The sequence below is a fragment of the Sceloporus occidentalis genome, unplaced genomic scaffold (genome assembly GCF_023333645.1).
Source record: "Sceloporus occidentalis isolate IW3139 unplaced genomic scaffold, rSceOcc1.0.p SCAF_1, whole genome shotgun sequence".
Lineage (NCBI taxonomy): Eukaryota > Metazoa > Chordata > Lepidosauria > Squamata > Phrynosomatidae > Sceloporus > Sceloporus occidentalis.
This window is the reverse complement of record NW_028316981.1, coordinates 125,629,761-125,646,866: the sequence shown is the minus strand read 5'-3', so window position 1 is coordinate 125,646,866 and position 17,106 is coordinate 125,629,761. Positions and strand designations below refer to the sequence as shown.

The following is a 17,106-nucleotide window of genomic DNA, read 5'->3' as shown; positions in this document are numbered from 1 at the left end:
TAAAAATAGGATGTTAGAGACTGGCTGATGATTATCCAGAATGGTGGGGTTCAGGGAGGGCTTTTTAAATACCCTCCTTCAGGCAGGCTGGAATTCTTCCTTGTTTTAGCAAGGCATTAACCACTTCCTCTACCCACTCAGCCAGTCCCGTTCTAGATGTTCTAATAAGCCAGGAAGGGCAAGGATCTAGAACCCGTGTGGTTGCTCTCATATCTCCAAAAATCCTGACCACATCCTCAGGTTGCACACATTAGAAGTATCACTGGACAAGCAGGGGCCACAGTTACATCCATCGAATCTGTATCAATTACAGCATCCAAATCAGAGAGAGATTTATCTGCAAAGTACTGGGCAAATTTTTAGCAGTTGCCTGTTGCATGGTCTGAATTTTCCTGTCTTGGGCCCATGGGTAAAAAGACCAATGAGCACTTGAAACAGCTCTGCTGTCGACACTTTCTGCAAGCAATAGGTGTTTTTCTTGCCTGCTGGGCTATTATGCTAGGCTAAGCATACCTGAATTGAAGTGGAGGAGGTGCAAACTGGCTCTCAACCCTAGATTACATACAGGAGAAACTCAAGCAGAGAAGCCAGAGAAGATGGAAATTCCCTTACCCAGAATCTGTAAGGAAGACCTCATTTGAAATGTATCAGTTTCTCCAAGGGAGAAAGAGTGTTTAAATCTCTTTCCTAGAAAAAGAAAGATTGACAGTGTGATCTGCATGGTAAGGTAGCTGGGAGTTGCAATAAAACCAAACATAGAGCATTCCATACTTTAACTTTTTGAATTTTCCTAGTGTAAGTGAGGGAACATGGAGTTTTCAACGTATCCTTCCCAGAGATGGGCTAGACAGACACTTAAAATATCATCTCAAAACCCTTTCACATGAAAAAAAAAATCATAGTACTTCCATAATAAAATCTCCAGTCAATGAAATAGGTGCCAAAGCTATTTGTGTGCAATTCACTTTTTTTAGCCAAAGGCTAAAGGTAGCTTTAGATTTACCAGCAAAACTGTCATTATCAGCTTATGCACCCTAGCTTAGCAGTGCACTAAATGAAAATACTTCCACAAATTTTGGTGTTTTTTTTATAAAGATAAGTCCTATTAGAAAGTGACAGCTGTGTTTTCCTCTTCCCCACTTGCAGTAACTTAGTGTGGGAGCTCAGCAATAAAGCTCTGTGCTGAGAATCAGGAACCCTTTCAGCATGACACACAGTTTCACCTGTATTAGCACACATTGGTTAGCAGCCAATAGCAGAAATAGCATACCTGTTCTTTCTCATCTCTTAGTTCTAGCCTTAGGTGTGTTCCTTTTTCTTTCTGAGGGGAGTCATCATGAATTCGGCTACCTTTTCAAAAATGAACAGCTCACCATTTTAGCACTAATACTCTGAAGTTCATAGAGATGTGTGCATATTGTTTATTTCACTGAACTGATCTCAGGAAGTATTTAAAATCCAAAGAAGACTTGACTAGCCATTTCAGATCACATACTTGTGTTTGCATTGTTGCAGCTGTATGAAATACAAATTTGTTCCCCTTCTTGGAGGCTTAAATAATACCTTGTTTACTTTCTCTCAGAAATTAGCCAGTTAAAAAAATACCTGAGGAAGATTTTAAAAGAAACTCTGCCCCATATCCTTCTCATTCTCTCCTATAAAAAAACCATAAAAGCAATATTGGTGGGATTCTCATTAGTGAAGTTAGTGCCAACAAGAAGCATCATAGAATGGCAAGGAACATTTTATTTGCAAAAACTGTAAACTTATCATCTAATGTTTCAAAAGAAATAGAAGCTATAGAAAAGGGGAAATTATTTAACTTATAAAAACACATTTTTGTGACAGATGTCAAAAACAACAACAGTGTGCCTAATGAGATTCTACAGTGTGAAATAGCAGAGGAAGAAAATTAAAAACAGATTGTTAAATTCTTCATTCCTGAATCTTCTGTGTCTTGAATAGCTAAATTCCATTTAAAAACAACTGGTTTGTGATGCGGCTGTAAAGTGACAATGGGTAGTTTTCACCAAGCAATAGTGTGCAAAATAACATAATGTATTCAGTATAAGCTCCTGCTGTCGACGTTTAAAGCCCTCCATGGGTTGGCCCCTCCTTACTTATCAGACCTTCTTTCTCCTCACCCTCCCACTCGGGCCCTCCGCTCTGGTAGTCAAGGTCTGCTGTCCCAGCCCAGGATTTCCTCTGCCCCATCTCGGATTTGCCCCTTTTCACTCGCTGCCCCTCACTCCTGGAACCTTCTTCCCCCGCAAGCAAAGGCCATCACTTCATTAACCAGCTTCAAAACGGAGTTGAAGACCATCCTGTTCAGAGAAGCATTCCCAGACATTGCATGAATATCATTTGTTATGTGATGTTCTTTTGTTGTCTGTTTTATTGAACCATTTCCTGTAGCGCTATGTATTTTATATGTATTATCCTATTATCTCTTAGATTGTACGCCATAGGCAAGCTTTCTCTTATATACTTATTGTTTTATGTACAGCGCTGTGCAAATCTACAGCGCTATATAAATAAAGAATAATAATAGTAATAATAATAATAATAATAATAATAATAATAATAATATGTTCTTACAGTTAACTATAAAACTCCTACTCAGGAAGTTGGTACACTTTTTATTTATATATCTTAAGTGCACAACACAGATGAAATAAGATCACAGCTGAAATCAGTCATAATGTTCAACAAATAAATTCTCAAATTTAAAACAGCATTAAATTTAGAAAAGTTTAAAAAGTTTAAAAACAAATGAGGGTGAGCACCCATAATTTTAAAACCATTCTAGCTTGTTTTTCCCCCAGGTCGTGACTTCTCATGTATTGTGTGCTGGATTTCTATAAGCCTTAAAGAGATTTAATTATCCTTTGCTAAAAAGGCCTGTGTAAATTTTAGCTGAATGTCTGGGTAATTTTATTGCCTTAGTACTGCCAAGACAAATCTCAATCATAATTAGAAGGGAGGTTTGTGAAGACTGGAGACCTTATCCTTTACCTGTGCTTCAGAATAGTACCATTTTTGGACTTGAAGAGTCTGATGACAGTGTGGGAGTGCAGGGAATTTAGTCTTCCCTGGAGTACTGCATGGTGAGAAGAAAAGAGAGGTGTGGCTCTCATGTAAAGCGAGCCACTTGGCTCTCGGGCAAGTTTAGCCTGCAGAATGAGGAAATATGAATATTGCTCAGAGCTACATCTTGTGCTCTGATGAAATGCTGACAATAATTTTTGCATGAAGAATACATTTGTTCCCTGACTAGTTTGTTCTGAAGAGCAATTTCTGTCTGTTACATATTGGGTAATATTTGCACTCTGTAATTCCATTTTCCACATCTGTTTGTCTGAGTGTTGTATCATAAAAGAAGATTTTTGAAAATTGTCCAGTAAGGTTCTTTAACAGTCAGGCCTTTTCTTTTCGCATATCCTCTTTTTTTGTCATAATGGCTTAGGCCTTGCTCATCCCAGTGACTCATTTACTCTAGCAAATTGGGGTTGGGGTGCAATAGAGGAAGGAGAGAACAGTTTATCCATACCTTCCCAAAGAACAGATGAGAGCACCTAATGTCACCCAAATGATTACTAGCAGAGATAGATAACCTTCTTTGCAGTGATTAATACGAGAAAAGTTACACTAGCAGTAATAGAGCGAGAATTTGAATGGTGTTCTGCTAGTATTAGTGGTATACAAGTGGGAACCCATAACAAAATGTTTCTGAATATTTCTCCCATGTCTAACAGGAATGATTATTTTCACTCCTTCATCCAGTCTTGGATAGAAACCTTACATGGCATCTTTTGTCTTTTCTTCTCTCCTTACTTACTCCTTCTGTGCTATATGGTGCTATATGGGCCTGGATGCCAGTCCTAAATCTGATAATTTTATTGTCTTATTGCATGTTGAGCAGGTTAAAAAACAACAACACCTTATGGTGTGCCTTATGCTACTTATTCCAGTCTTGATATTTTTTGAAGCTGGCCATTTTTTTACATCCTTCCATTTTGCTCATATCACCCTATAACCAACCCCTTTAATATTTCATGGCTCAATTGCCCTTAAGTACAAAGTTAATACCTATATTCTAGGGATGTAAATCCTTGTGAGAACAGCTTCCATCTTCACGAATGAATTGTTAGTATTCTTCACATCCTTACTTGATGATGGTTTCTAGTTCTTTTATGTTCTGTCCAATTTTTCCTTCCTGTGGTAGATATGAAGGATGCCAAGAGACAACCAGCATGGTGTAAGTAGTTTCAGCATTGGACTAGGACTCTGGAGACCAGGGTTCAAATTTCCACATGAAAACCAACTGAGGGACCTTGGGCAAGTCGTGCACTCTCAGCCTCAGAGGAAGGCAAAGGCAAAACCTGTTCTGGATTTTTTTGTTTTTGGTATTCAGTAGGAACTAGGATTTTCCATTTGCAGTATAAGAAATATGTCTCCGTAGTATACTTCCTACAGACCAGTGTGGTATAGTGGTTTGAGTGTTGGACTACAACTGTGGAGATCAGGGCTCAAATTCCCACTCAGGAATATACGCTCAGCCTCAGAAAACCCTGTAATAAGTTCACCTTATAGTAATAATATGTTGAAAATAACTTGAAGGCACACAACAAAAAGTATACTTCCTAAACACATGCAGCTGTGAAGGAGAGGTTTTCTGTCTCTAGTTTCCATTTCTCTTTTAATGTTTGTATTTTTCTTTGAACCAATGACGTTTCCTTACTATATAGAAATGAGGCAACTCTTGCTGGGGTTTAAGACAGACATGTTGTGATCTATCTAGCCGTTCTGATAGCCTTTTGGTTGAAGAGTGGGGTATAATAATAATAATAATAATAATAATAATAATCTGAAAATGTGTTCTATATGTAAAACTCAGATGCTTCTTTTAAACACCTAAGGGATTTTAAAAAGGAAAACATATTAGGGAATTGTGTGTATAAAGTTTAAAAAACAGCTCACTACAATTGCTTATATTTCTTTTATCTTGAATGATTTTACAGCAGCTTATAACAACTCATTAAAACTAGAAACTTATAATAATCACATGAATCAGACTAGAAATAAATAGCCAAAAGAGTGAAGACAGATGTTATAAATAAAAAAGAAAATAACTTTTATTGAAGAAGTGGAAAACAATAAATATAAAAACAAGCTAATTTCAAAGGTCTTTAAAAAAAGTTTGTCAGGACATCTGAATGGCAGTCAGGGATGGGATCAGGGAGTCCTCCCTGGAGGATGTTCCATAAGGCTGGTTCTGCTACAGCTCCTAATACTTAGACACCTAGCTCCTAGTACCTAGACACCCACAATACAATACTGGAATGGGTGTCTAGGTACACCTTCTTTCAAAAGTACTTTGCTGAGACGCTGCTATTCCTTGTTCTGTCACAGCAATCGATGGGAGGGGAGGGGAGTACTCCTTTACACAGCATTAAACTGCAGAATTTGCTGCTTCAAGCTGTCATGATGGCTGTCACCCTTAACAGCATTAAAAGATGACTGATCAAATTCAAAGTGGAGCCATCTATCAACGGCTACTAGTCACAATGACTTTACATTATATACATTGTCAGAGATGATATGTCTCTGAATATCTATTGCAGGAGAAGAAGAGTGCTTTTGCTGGAGGGTGCTTTTGCTCTCGTTTTCTTCTTGTGTGCATGTGTGTGTTTTAATAGATGTCTAGTCATTGTAGGAAGAGGACTCAGGACATCAACCTGATACATTACTTATATTGTTATTTTCTTGTAGGGGAGTGGGATTTGGAGAAGAACTGTGATTTTCCATCACTTGCCTTTTTTGACTGACTTGATGTAGTTTTGGCTAGTGTACTAAGGATTAAAACTGCACAAAAAGGAAAGGTGATACTACTTCCTATCAGTCAAAGGATGTGCAGCCTCAAATATTTCAGTGAAAAGTGATTTTACCAGTGGGGTCCTTTTCTTATCACTGAATATTATTTTGTACAAGATTGGATTATAATTTAGTTCTACAAATCAGAGGAATGCAGATAAATTTTATATTTAATTTGTTCTTAATATTCATAGAATCTGTATCTCTGTGAAGAGTAGTTGGTAGACATTGTGAATTCCTTCTTGCCAGGTGAACTTTTCAGCCAATTTGGGCACCCATGATTAAATCCACATTTTTTGTAGTTTTTTAAACCACTGTATTCCTTCAAGAAGCCATACTGTTACCTCCCTTCCTAATTTAGACTGTTACATGGATTCTTGCCCAAGGACCATCGGAAATCAAGCTAACCTATTACAAGATTGTAGCTTTGAAGAAAACTCCAATAGATTTTTGGCTCTATTAACTAGTATCCAGCATAGATTGATAATAAGTAATCAGAGAGCAAGTTTAGTGGGTTGGTATAATGACAAATAACAAATTGATGTTTTGATGCACCAGAAGCAGAATGGAGACACTTTTAAAATGAGTTTGCTCAATCAAGGCTACCCCACAGTCAATCAATACAGACCCATGGGATGGGTCCACTGTGAAATGGAGTGTCCTAGTGAGTAACTACTCAAAGCAATAAGCCCTCAAGAGAAAACTGCCTCTGGACTAGTCATCTGGCATAATTTCCTCCCCTCCATAAACATAAGCCTTCCTCTACTACTGTATACAAAAGCTGTGTGATAGTTTGCATCAAAAAGTCATAGAATAGATCTACCTTTAAATTATGATCATACTGGTCTGTACAGACAAATGAAAAACAAAATGTGTCCCATTATTTAAAGAAAAATCTGACAAATTATCAGTAGAATTAGTGTTCAGACATTTAAAAAGAAAGTCTTCTGACATTGAGCTAATAGAACAGATTTTTATAGCATTCTTTTTATTATTGCTGCAACAACGTGTATTATCGTTATTCCTATGATTTGTGTTTGTAAATAGTGGCTATATCCTTGGAATTCAGAAAAATGTGATGGTGTTCCATGGCCAAATTGTGCATAGATCAGAAGTGGCTTGTACATTGCCCACTACAGAAAAATGTCTTTCATGGGCCTATTTTCTGTAAAAACATGAATATTCAAAAAATACTTTAAAGTGCTGTCATTTGTTCTCTGTCAGCTCTTATAGCTTCCTTCTTTCTGTTTTTAGTGCCCTGGTTATAGCTGCTGTATTTGATCGTGATATTAATTGCAGGAGAGCTGCCTCGGTAAGTTAAGGTCTAATCTCATATTTATTGATTTATTTTTAAAAAGTGATACTGTGTGATACTACAATAGCATTGTAACATGCTTTTCCCCGAGAAGTACACTTTACTGATAGGAATTTTTTTCCAATGCATACTCTGCTTGTCAGAATGTTTTGTTATTTGTCTTTTTGGTCAGAAATTTGCAAGGTTTCTTTCTGCTTGTTTGTCGCTTAACTCTTGCACTATTTGGACATGTTGTAATAAAGATTGTGAATCTTTCATTAAGGTATGGAAGTCACTGTTATATGTTTTTGGTGTGGAAATAAGTTGCCCACATCTGTCCAGTGCAGACAATTCTAAATTTAGTTGGGCTGTTTTTAATGTTCCCTACCCTCTGTTTGAGGCTGTCACAGGGACATGTGTAGAAGACTAGAACAGTCACTGCCAAGTAGTCCTTCTTTACTTAAAGGGCTGGGGAAGCATATTTAAAGAAATCATGAACTTCAGTGTTTTAAATCATACTAGTTCTTCCAGAATGGTTTGTGTTATACTCTCAGGTCCAGGCTAACACTACATACAATCTGACTATCATATCCAGCTCTTACTAATACTCTTCTTTGCAGCATGAATATTATGAGTTTAAGAAACCAACTACTTGGTTGGAAAGCTGTAGAAACTAGTCCTTAATTGATACAAAGTGACTAGTTCAGATCCCCTCCCCTTTACCTGTTTAGGTTTAAATATTTATAGAAAAAATAGTAACTACAGTTGGCTCTTCATGCCCATGGATTCAACCATCCACATAAAAAATGTATACATTCCAAAAAGCAAACCATGGGCCCAATCCCACTGGGGGAATAACCTGCGTTCGATTTGGGCTCTGCCCTGGTATTGCAATCGCTTCCAAAAGGCCCCTCTTTCCCACTATGAAAAGGTGCCCTGTTTGAAAGCGCTTTTTTCCTTTGGGATACATGTCATTCCCATTGGAGCCCTTCAGCCAATCCCGACCCCCCCGACCCCTTCCAAAGCTCCCGACCGGACCCTATTTCTCTCTGACTTCCCTCCCCTCTCCTTTTTTCCTTTCCTCATTCATTTCTTCTCCCTCTCCCACTTCTTTTCCTTCCTTCCTACCTTTGGTTTCCTTCCTTCTTGCCTGCTGGGCCTCTGCCGCTTCTCCCTAGCTGGCTGGGCCTGCGGCACTCCTGGCTAACCTCCGCCACTTCTCCCAGGGCTAGCATTGCTTCCGCTGCTACGCCACCGCCGCTTGCCCCATTCTTGCCTGGCATGGCAGCAGCTCCAGAAGCCCCATCGTCACTGGGGAAGCAGCAGAGGCCCGGCAGGAGGCAAAGAAGGAGGGAGAGGGAGAAGAAAGCCCCACCAGCACCGGGCAAGCAATCAATTCTATGGGGGGGAAAACACAATTCTGATCTGGCGTTCCCACTTATTGGGGATGCTTCAGAATCGATTTTTACAGGAAAAACCTCTTCTAAACTACTGTTAGGAAACCGCAGACTATTTGAGTTTGCCCCGGACCTTTCCTCCCCTAATTGATTAAAGGAGGATCAGAACCACAGTCAAAAGGGAATGAGGGTCATATAGACCGCATCACGCTTCACTGCAAACTGTAGTGGGAATGGGCCCCTTGATTTTGCCATTTTATATAAAGAATGCCATTTTACTATGCCATTGTATTTAATGGGATTTGAACACTCACAATTTTTGGTATCCACGGAGAGTCCTGGAACCAAACCCCAGTGGATACCAAGGGTCCACCGTGTAATTAATTGATGGTTTGTTTGTTTTTTTACATGTGCAGGGACTCTATCTTGATGTTTTGCAGCAGGCCATTCTTATTTTTTCAGAGGATTAACTGACACTAAGCAGTTAGTGGAGGACTTCAGCCTAGTCCTCTGAGGTCCAACTAGTTTCTAGCTCTCTTACATGAATCTTGAATAGGTGTTGCATAGCTAACTTTCCATTCACTGTCAGTCCACATGTGATCTCTGTACAACCATATATGAATCATGAAGGCCTTGCTTGGGCACAGGGAAGCAGTAACTGCATTCTTCTTCTGCATGTTGCAAGAACTATTCCAAATATTGTTTCTAGGTGCTCAGTTCATTTTTCTGCTGCCCTAACAATCAGGTAATGAGGAGGATATGAGAAACAGGATTTGGGAAGGAGAAGAGGAAAGGATCAGAAATAATTGAGGCAGAGAGGCAGAGGAGAGTAGAAGAAAACATTATCTTCCATGTGTTTGTGAGAGAGGAGGCTGAAGAAGGCCAAAAGGAGGATTTTCCTCTGTTTCAATCTCATCACTGTATATATTGGTACATATGTAATGTGTAGGTTTTCAGGTACATGGGAGTATACATGAGTGGGAGTTGATTGTGTGCATGTTCATGTATATTTATCACCCGACTACTTGTGGCAGTGGAGAGTTGTCCATCTGTCCCTCCCCTCTGTGAATTATCATGGAAATTCATCTGCTAATTCTCATTACTGGTCCCAATAGCAATCCATCTCATGCTGCTTTGGAAAATGTGCTTAAAATTGCCTTGGTGGGTTACAGACCGCGGAAAAGCGGCGGCCTGCACCTGCCCGTTTCCCCGCCGGATCGGGGCTTCAGCAGCCAGAGCAGCAGCCACTGAGGCCCCGATCTGCTGCTTTCCAGGCCGCGGGGAAGCAGCAAAACACCGCTTCCCTGGCGCCTGGAAAGGGGTGTCCTGGGGCTCCAAGCTCCAAGGACACCCTGCGACGGCAGGGAGGAGGAGAAAGGGGCCGCTTGGCCCCTTTCTCCTCTGCGTCGCTGGGTGCAGCCGTCTGAAGGCTGCGCCCAGCGACGCAAAGCCCGGAAGGAGCTCCGAAACGGAGCTCCTTCCGGGGCCTTGGAAAGGGCGCACTAGGCGCCCTGGGGCGGCCCCAATACGTCACAACCGCGCCGCCTTGTTTGGAGGCGGCGCGGTCATGACGTAGTGATGGCAGCAGCTGTGTGGAATGGCTGCCGCCATTTTCTACATGCGGAGCGCGTACTAGGGTTAGGGGCGTCCGGAAAAGACGCCCCTTACTAACCCTAGTACGCTCTCGTCGCGTACTTTAAGGCCCATTTGTAACGGGCCCTTGTGTTTTAAAAGAAGCTGGGGAAATTGCTGTAAGGAAAAGATGACTCCAGTGTCATGGCAAACTACATGAATCCCTTCATCCGTTAACTTGCATGGTGGTAGCTTGCATGGTTTTGGTGTTCATCATGATTTAGAAGTATTGTACTGTAAGTTATCTACAAGGGCTAAATTCAGATTTGCGAAAGATCTTGAGAGCTACCCTTTCTAAACATTTATAAATTAAGAACACATTGTAATAGTTATATGCAACTAGGCTGGGAGCATTTTGCAAATTTAATGTATAAAGTAGTAGTCCCCTTCCCATTAGTAATGATTAAATAGCTAAGGTAGGAATTGGTAACTTAAATGGTTGCTATTATTTAGAATTGTTTAAATGAGTGTAGCATTTTCCCATGACATAACAAAAGGTAGTAGGCAGAAATAAGTAGCCACTAGCATTTTGGATATCTACCAGCGGTTCAAGCTAAGACAGATTTAACATGACTCAACACCAAAAGTAAAGATTAATTTAGTAACCAGTTCCCTCCTTCACCTTTCCTATGAAGTCATGGTTTCATTCAAATTTAAACTACACATTGGAGTGATTTTATGTGCCTGCTAAATTCATTTTTTCACAATTGTTGTTTTCAGAAGGTAGAACAAATTGATGAGTAGAAATCATGTAATTTAAAGCTTGTTAATTTGAAATGATGGGCATGCTGTATTATGAAATTAAGAATGCACCGAATTGCCCCAAGATATGTGCTCGGTTTTCTTTTGAAGTCTGTGGGAATTTTACTGACTCTGAAGAGTTGGAAATAGACTTAGTTTATCATGTTTGCAATATTTTCTAAGGGTAGAAAGAGTGGTATATCTGACGGCAGTTTCTGCTGCTTAGTGTAAATTATCTGTGAATAGTCTACTCCATTTAAGTTAGGCACACTTAAATGCTCTTGACTAAATTATTCAGCTCAGTCCATCCATTGGTTTGTTGTGCTCCAGATACTTTTTAATTACAGTGCAGGGCCGTAGAACAAAAATACCTTTCTTTTGGCTATGAACTGTAAATCAAAGGTAGTGTCTCTGTGTGGATGAATGTGTGAGAATATCTAGGTTTGCAAAAAACTCTCATCCTGCTTTGCTACAGCATGGTGGCTTTAGTGCGGTCAACAGGACTTCTCATGGATATGGTGGCCTTATTGTAATCAATCCATTAAAGTTAGTGAGGCGCGTTACAGACCGCCCCTTAGGGGCGGCCTGTAGGCGCACCTTTCCCCGCCAGATCGGGGCCTCAGCGGCCAGAGCGGCAGCCGCTGAAGCCCCGATCCACCGCTTTCCGGGCTGCGGGGAAGCGGCAAAAGGCCCCTTCCCCGTAGCCTGGAAAGGGGTGTCCTTGGGTCTTCAAGCCCCAAGGACACCCCGCAGGGAGAAGGAGAAAGGGGCCGTTTGGCCCCTTTCTCCTTTGGTCCGCTGGGCGCAGCCGTCTAAAGGCTGCGCCCAGCGGACCAAACCAGGAAGGAGCTCCGAAACGGAGCTCCTTCCGGGGTCGCGGAAAGGGCACCCTAGGTGCCCTGCCGCGACCCCAATACGTCACAACCGCGCCGCCTCGTTTGGAGGCGGCGCAGTCATCACGTATCGATGGAGGCGGCCGTGTGGAATGGCCGCCACCATTTTGTGCGCGCAGAGCGTGCGCTAGGGTTAGGGCGGTCCGGAAGCACCGCCCCATCTTAACCCTAGTACGCGCTCCGCGCATACTTTTTAGCCCGTCTGTAACGGGCCTTTATTTAAATGTACCTTTTCAAAGAATTATTTTTAGCCTTGCAGGCCCTAGAATCACAACCCTTTGGTTGATTTTATCTTCACTGAAACTTCACCCCTAACCCCACTCCTGCCTTGACTGATGGTATTTATGTTTCCAATTCAATCTTCTGTAAGGAAAGAGACTCCCAAGTTAAAACTAGCACTCAGCACTCAGTATTGTGTGTACTCAGTATTCTGTGTCAGCAGTCAGTATTGGTTGAAATATATATATCTGCATGTAGTGGCACTTGAAGACAGACATCTGGTTATCTTTGAGGTAAAATATTAGAAACATTCTTACATTTAGTAGTTTTAAAAAGAAGTATAAACAAGTAAAAGCTCTCTATGGAGAACTTCCTGAATTGTGTATGGATCTTAGGAAGCTATTGTCAGCATGCGGGGCAGATAATTGTGCAGCTCCATAGCTGCTGCTCAGAGGTAGTCATAGCTTGTCCAATTTGTTCATAGTCACGTCAGAAACAGAATTTGGAGACTTCAGCATTTACAAAATGTGTCTGAAAGAATGACCTTTTTGTTCCTCCTAGGAGACTTTGTGTCCGTTAACATTATGATGTTAAATTCCTGTGATATGTAAACAAAAAAATTGTGCCAGCTGGTCCATGCTTTGGAGTTTACATGTTCAGAGAAAACAGTTTTTTGTTTCCTGCCAAGTACTGAAACATCAACATAAATAGAAAATTTTCTTAAGCTGCCCTAATGTAAAAAGTTTTCACAATCTTATACAAAGAAAAAAAATACAACATGCTTTCCTTTCTCTATAGTATAGTACTAACAATAAATGCAAGTTATTAATTAAAAATAAAGGAATCTCAGACTGGCAGCTTGTGTGAAATCCATGTTTAAAAATATGTGAAAATTTGTTGTGAAAGTAAAGGCTATCAAAAAGGACCACTCCGGCTAAGCTACTGGCAACAGTTTTCTCATCTTGTTTAGATGGGAACAAGTTTAGAATTCTGAAAATTTTAAATCTAGCACACGTAGACTTTTCCAGAAGCATGAGAGAAAAACACTATTTTGGTACTCATAAAGGTCTTGTCTTTTCATTTTTGATAGGAAGTCCTGTGTCAGCATACAAGGCCACGGTTGTGGGTGTGTTTATTTTTTAATAAACACTCATTCTTAAACTGTTGGCATGCAAAATGCAAATAGAAAAGAGCATTAGCACATAAAGCAGCAGTAGCAACAACTCCTTGAGGGCATATTCACCCAACAAAGCTGACTTTAGCTTTTAAAATAAAGCCCATGGGTCATTTATATTGCTGCATGTTTGTTTTGAATTCAAGATCTGGTGTTTATCTGCAAGCAAACCTGACTCATTTTTGTATGTTTGTTCTCTGTTCTTAGGCTGCCTTCCAGGAGAATGTTGGTAGACAGGTAAGGTAACTTAGAAAAAACACAAGTCTTTTCATTCAATTTCTTGTAAATCTACTCTAGCATAAAATTAAATATAGGCATTTTGTCACTTGTAGAAAGGGAAGTTTTGTGAATTTTGATAAGTGATTTTGAAGTTATCATGGCGATACTTTGCATGTACCTATTAAAACACAATTATGATCCTTTCATATATCCTGTGAAAGAGCCTTCAGCATCTTAAAATGTAGCTTACGAAACAGTACTGCCCTTCAAATCAGCATAGTGCTGAAGCTTTTGGTGAGTTTATCTGGAACTATGTGTGGACAGTTATTTCTGTGCAGTTTAATTCTTACTGCTACTCACTTATCCTGAGATTCAGCAATGGTAGATTGATCTGTAACATGAGTGAGTATCTCTGTAGTGATTTGAGCATTGGACTATGACTCCGGAGATCAAGGTTTGATTCCCAGCCTGGCTATGAACCCCTCACTGGGTGACCTTGGGCAGGTCACACCCTCTTAGCCTCAGAGGAAGGCAATGGCAAACCTCCTCTGAATAAATCTCACCAAGAAAGCCCCATGATACTTTTGCTTTAGGGTCACTATAAGTTGGAAACGACTTGAAGGCACACAATTACTACAGTCTCTGCTCATGCCCATCTAAGAACCATAAGTCATCTGGACATCAAGCCAGATATCTCAGAATTTGTCACAATGTTTTTGGTAGTTGTTTTAAGTTGCAGTGCCAAGTTTCAAGCCAAACTTCCAAATCTGGGGATAGAGTGGGAATAAAGCAAGAACAAAAAAACTTCATTCTCACCACTGCATCTCCCTCCTCTCAGTCCCTCAGCCAGGGGCAATTCAGGTGTAAACTGATTCTCCACCAGCCAGTGAACATCTGTCACTCATTTGTTATACACATTCCTATCTTTATCTTCAAGACAGTGGACCTGATGCCTCGAAAAGGAGGGAGGCAAATGGAAAATCAAGAAGCTCCATGGACCTCATTGGGAGGGTATTAGTTACAGAACCAGGCAACAAAAACACACTGAGGCACTGCTGATAAGCTTCTTGATGTGAAAAAAAAGATGTGAATACAGGAGAGGTTGTGTGATGTGCTGCTGGTGAGATTTCCCAGATAAAAAAGGAGAAGAGACACAAAGTTCCATAGTAACCCATTGGAGTGCTAGGTACAGGACTGGGCAATGCCAGGTATACTTTAGGTAGTAACTTTTTAAATGCAGCGGAACATGAGAGCACATTTTGTTGCTGATGGAAAGCGTTCCCCCTCTTATCTCCAGCAACAGTACTTTTCCTAGCCAGGTATAGGTCAGTGGAGTTGTCTTTATTACTAGACTGAAATGCCACCATTTTCTAGTCTAATTGATTTCCCTCTCAGGAAAACCTCCAAGACAAAATAAAAAAATCTTGAGTGCACTGGATGCATGTGGCCCAAGTGGATGTTTCTGGCACTAATTGGAAGATCATACTGTATTTCTGCATTGTTAATTAATGGAATTTATATTGATTGAATTAGGAAGCATCAAGTTAGGTCTCCACTTGGTAGTTTTTATTGGTCAAATTTGTTGGTGTGGTGGTTTGAGGGGAGTGGGCAACCCCCCCCCCCAAGCAGTAGGGCTCAAGTAATTCTTCTTCAGGCTAAGAAACAATTAATTGGATGTGGGCATAAGGCTGAAGGTTGTTCCCCCAGTTTTGGGGAAAGGGTGGGATATAAATAAACAAAGTACTGGCAGCTTTCCAGATTATTTTTAGTAGGTTAGCAAAGCTTTTTAAGGAGTCGTTTAACAATAGTGACAGCATAAGGTTTTTTCCTACTTGCAATAGGGCTGTGTTGGTGAACACATGGCATGCATGCCAGCTGTGGCATACGAAACCATCTGGGTGGGCATGTGGCAGCCACTGCGAGGAGGGGTGGAGAGATGCGGCCGGCCAGTCCTGCTTCTTACTGCAGCCCAGTTCTCCCTCAGAAAACTGACCCCGCCCCTTCTGGCTAGAAACCCCGCCCCCGTGAGGCAGAGTCCCCAGGGAGATCCCATTAGCATTGCCTCCTCCCAGACCTTGGGGGGGGGTCTTTATGTCATTTCTGGTGACCCTATCACAGGAGTTTCTTGGTAAGTTTCATCAGAGGGGGTTTGCCATTGCCGTCATCTCAGGCTGAGAGAGTGTGACTTCCATATTGTGCACGTGTATATGTTTGTGTATGTTGTTTACCTTCAGGTTGTTTCTGGCAACTCTATCACAGGGTTTTCTTGGCAACTTTCATTAGAGGGGGTTTGCAATTGCCGTCTTCTGAGGCTGGTAGTGTAGCTACCAAAAGAACAGCCCTGAGAAATACATCAGTTATGTAGTCACATGAGAAGCTGCTTCATGAGCTGAGGCTGGGAGAGTGTGCCAAGGGTGTGTGGTGCCTTCAAGTTGTTCCTGCTGACCCTAAGGCAAAACTATCCTGGGGTTTTCTTGGCAAGATTTGTTCGAGGGGTTTTTTGCCTTTGCCTTCTCCTAAGGCTGAGAGAGTATGACTTGCCCAAGATTACACAGAGGGTTCCATGGCCGCCAAGCTGGGATTCGATCCCTGGTTTCCAGAGTTGCACGCTCAAACCACTGCACCACGCTGGCTCTCTGTGTGGAAAGGTGTGGTGTTAGGGGGCCTTCCCACCTCTTTCTCTCCTGGAAGGAGTCCAAATGGTCCTCTATTTTGAGCAGGAATGTGGTTGTTTCTGACTTATCATGACGCTCTTGCAAGGTTTTCTTGACAAGGTTTCTTCAGAGAGGGTTTTTTTTGCCATTGGCCGTCCTTTGAAGCTGAGAGAGTGTGATTTGCCCTGTCAGTTGTTGTTGGTTTTGTGTGCTTTCAGGTCTTTCCTGACTTAGGGCAACTCTAACAGGACCCTATCATAGGGTTTCCTTGACAAGGTTTCTTCAGAGGGTTTTTTCTTCCCCCCCCCCCCCCCATGGCCTTCCTCTGAGGCTGAGACAGTGTGACTTGCCCAAGGTCTCCCAGTGGATTTCATGGCTGAGCTGGGATTCAAGCCCTGGTCTCCGCAGTCGCACACTCAAACTGTTCTCTTTGTTCTTGTTCTTGTGCTGTGCTTTCTGTGCTTTATTATGCTTGTTGTTGTTGTGTGCCTCCAAGTTGTTTCCAGCTTATGGGCCCAGAGCACCCTCTTTCTCTTCTGAGTGCCAGTTCCTGGCAACCCTAAGGTGAAACTATCATGGGGCAAGCTTTGTCAGAGGGGGATTTCCATTGCCATCCTCTGAGGCTGAGAGAGCATGACTTGTATGTCTGGTGCCTTCATGTCGTTTCCAACTTATGGCGACATTAAGGTGAAACTATCATGGAGTTTTCTTGGCACGTTTTATCAGAGAGGAGTTTGCTATTGCTAGCCTGAGGCTGACAGAGGGCCAAAACAGACATCCCTAAAGGGGTGGTTTGATGCCGCCCCTTTGATTGCCAGATTGGAGCTGCAGCAACCATATGCCTTGGTCCCAATCAGGCGTTTTTCCAGCCCAAAAGTACAAGGCAAAATGCCACTCTTTTTGCACCAATAAAAAACCCCAATCTTCTTGACTTGTGCACAGAGTTTAGCAGCTAGTTGACTGAGGAACGGGAAAGAAGAGTTTCATTTAGTACTACTATTATATGCTC

At 41.5% G+C, this 17,106-nt stretch overlaps 1 protein-coding gene across 4 annotated transcripts in view; it reads left to right on the top strand.

Moving 5' to 3' along the window:
• Positions 1-17,106, top strand: part of LOC149322093 (tubulin-specific chaperone D-like) — a 174,061-nt gene that overhangs the window by 83,512 nt on the left and 73,443 nt on the right. For all 4 annotated transcript variants that reach the window (XM_089534330.1, XM_089534340.1, XM_089534350.1 and 1 more), the window contains exons 17-18: positions 7,129-7,186; positions 13,432-13,461. In XM_089534330.1, the coding sequence (XP_089390456.1) occupies positions 7,129-7,186; positions 13,432-13,461 (88 nt within the window). The remainder of the gene's footprint in view (positions 1-7,128; positions 7,187-13,431; positions 13,462-17,106) is intronic.